The 2,498-nt window shown below is 59.2% G+C and overlaps 1 protein-coding gene across 1 annotated transcript; it reads right to left on the bottom strand.

The window, feature by feature from the left end:
- Positions 1–321: 321 nt before the first annotated feature.
- On the bottom strand, positions 322–1,666 carry LOC136044473 (cytochrome b5 domain-containing protein 1-like). The gene is made up of 5 exons (XM_065729799.1): positions 1,545–1,666; positions 1,366–1,442; positions 950–1,168; positions 579–813; positions 322–354 (listed from the first exon to the last, which is right to left on the bottom strand). Exons 1-5 carry the CDS (start codon positions 1,648–1,650, stop codon positions 344–346), a joined length of 648 nt encoding a protein of 215 aa, XP_065585871.1. The 5' UTR covers positions 1,651–1,666; the 3' UTR covers positions 322–343.
- Between the last annotated feature and the right edge of the window lie 832 nt (positions 1,667–2,498).

Genomic DNA, 2,498 nt, shown 5'->3' on the forward strand with positions numbered 1-2,498 from the left:
CAACATCCTTGGGTCCACACAGGAGTTCCTCAAGGCCAGCGGGATAGGGTAATGGAGGGGGGACAGCAGGATCATAGGTTTCGGGGATAGAGGCTTCATTTGCCCTGTTAGCAGGGCTGCTCGTCAGCACCAGGCTCTTCCTTGCAAACAGACCGCTGGGGGTTCCTGTAACCCACAGGATTCTGGATCGCCCCACCATGACCCTGATCGTGCACAACACAATTTTTCATCACCAAATCATAATGAAGAAGAACAGCTTTACTGCACTGCATAAACACAACTGGAGTCCAAAATGGGGGCAGTGCCCCCACAGCACCATCTGCAGCTCAGAGTGGGAAAGATGTTACTGTGGGGCTTGAAGAGTGGAGTGGCATTTTGGGGGTGATCTGCTGGTCCTGGGAAGTTTTGTGGCCATCTTAAAGGTTTTAGAGGGTCTTAGATGATGGAGTCCTGGGGCCTTTTTTGGGCAGTCTTGGGGTGTCATGTGCACTCTGTGAGGGGAGGGGGGTTAGGGTTGGACGTTTTGAGGAGGTGAGAGATGTATCCTTAGAGTTTTTGGGGGTGCTTAATGGTCCTACCTTCCCTAGTGTTGCTAGCATTGTCATTGAAATAGAGAAGCACGGTGGGGATGAAGTCCTTTGGGTCAAGGCGCAGGCTGCGGAGTTCGGAGGTGCTGTCAGGGATCCCGTTCTGCTCCAGGGTGAGGTGGAGGCACAATGGGACACCCCCATAGCACACTGTGTATCTCTCCAGCTGCTCATTCCAGCCCTGTGCCCGTCTCAGTGCTGCCTCCACCAGCTCCTCCCTGCACACCTGGGGTCCCCAAGAAAGGAACGGGATAGGGTCAGGACTGTGGGCCTCTGGTTCACAGCACATCGGTGGTGACAGCAGGACCCCACCATGGAGTAGGGTCATATCTTGGGGTCCAGGTATCCCCCATCCCGCTGACCTCGATGACGTGGTTCTGGCCCGTCAGAGTGTTGCAGAAGCGCAACAGGCAGGGGGCGGCTGTCAGGTGCCCCACGTGCAGCCGGGAGTCCCGCCACCACACAACGTCCCACGGCGGGGCCCCATCTGAACGTGGCGTATGGGGCTGGGAGCTGCCCGAGGTCCCCACCGGGTACCTGGAGCTGGTCTGGCCAGTGCAGGGCTCCACGCGGGGCAACGGCTGCCGGTGGGAGGGAAGCCTGAAGTGCGCAGCAGGGATTTGAGGGCCCCTCCCCGCCTGTACGGGGATCCCCAGCCTCACACCGGGGCCGCTAATTTGGCACCCCCACTGCGCCGGGACCCCTCCCCCACTTCACCGGGACGCTCCACTCCCCCCGGACGCTGGGACGCTCCCAGCTTCCCCTCTGCACCACTCACGTCACCGCTCTCGGGGTCAAACCGGTGACTGACGTCGGTGCCGACGGCGTCCAGCAGGGGGGGCGGGGTGACGTCACCTGGGGGAGCGGGTCAGACTCGGACCCCCCGCACCGAGACCCCCTCCACACGGCGCCTACTCCCCCTCCCCCGCGTACCGCGGCGCTCGCGCAGCAGCAGACCCAGCTCGTAAACGCGGCCGAGAGAGCTGAGCCGGGACCGCCCAGCCTCCGCCACCTCCCGCGCCGTGAAGTAACGGGGCCGCCGCTCCGCGCCACCCGCGGCCATTGCGACGCCGCCGGAAAGCGGTTGCCGTTTCTATGGCGATGCCGACGCCGACGCCAAGCGCTCTTCTCCCGATTGGCTGCGTGCAGTCCCCGCCCACCCCGGCGCCGCTCTGCCCGGAGTTCTGTGCCGTGGGGGGTGCGGCTCGGGGGGGTGCTGGGGAGCTGAGGAGCCCGTAGGGATTGGGCCGTTGTGGGGGTGTTGTGGGGTCCTAGGAGCTGTCGGGGTGCGGTAGGGACGCTCTAGGGGCCCGAAGAGGCCCTCTAGATTTTGTTGGGAGCCAATGGGAGGCTGCGGGGGGCTATAGGGCACAGATGGAACTTAGGAGCTGTGAGGAGGCCGCAGAAGCTGTAGAGGGGCGGTGTGACATACAGGGGTGCATGGGTGGGCCCCTTTCTATTATTACTAACAGAGTTCAGAAAGAGGCTAGACGTGGCACCACAAGGATTTTGAAGGTGCTTTGTGACAGAGCTCTGCACAGAGCTGGATGCTGTGGGAAATACCTTTGCACTGCCCTTTGCCTCCTCTGCCTCTGCAGTGAGTCTGCAAGCAGTAAGGAAAAAGAGCAAGCTTCTCCCTAATGAGTACAGTCTCAGAATGAAATATGTAATGGTACTATGATAGTGTTTAGAAAAAGCAATGTTAAGCCTAAAGGCTCTTGAGGTGAAGTTGGGATTAACATTCCTATTCTCAGACATGAGGTCTTTTTTCCAGATGAATGTGCTAACCAAGGAAATCAGGCTGCAGAGAGGAATGGTCATTCAATATTCAAGGGACCTACAATAGCAATTTGCAGAGTAGAAGTATTTGGCTTTCAGCAGCAGTCTCTTTTCCTATATGTCTTCCTTTAT

The sequence above is a fragment of the Cyrtonyx montezumae genome, unplaced genomic scaffold, assembly GCF_038088225.1.
Source record: "Cyrtonyx montezumae isolate F1298 unplaced genomic scaffold, pur_monq_1.0 scaffold_11, whole genome shotgun sequence".
Taxonomy (NCBI): Eukaryota; Metazoa; Chordata; class Aves; order Galliformes; family Odontophoridae; genus Cyrtonyx; species Cyrtonyx montezumae.

Excerpts from the sequence above, each read along its gene's own strand:
- LOC136044473 (XM_065729799.1), bottom strand. The coding sequence starts at position 1,650 with ATGGCCGCGGGTGGCGCGGAGCGGCGGCCCCGTTACTTCACGGCGCGG. Across the intron at positions 1,169-1,365 it reads TTGACCCCGAGAGCGGTGAC|CCGTTGCCCCGCGTGGAGCC; the intron begins GTGAGTGGTGCA and ends TCCCACCGGCAG. Across the intron at positions 814-949 it reads GCCAGAACCACGTCATCGAG|GTGTGCAGGGAGGAGCTGGT; the intron begins GTCAGCGGGATG and ends TGGGGACCCCAG.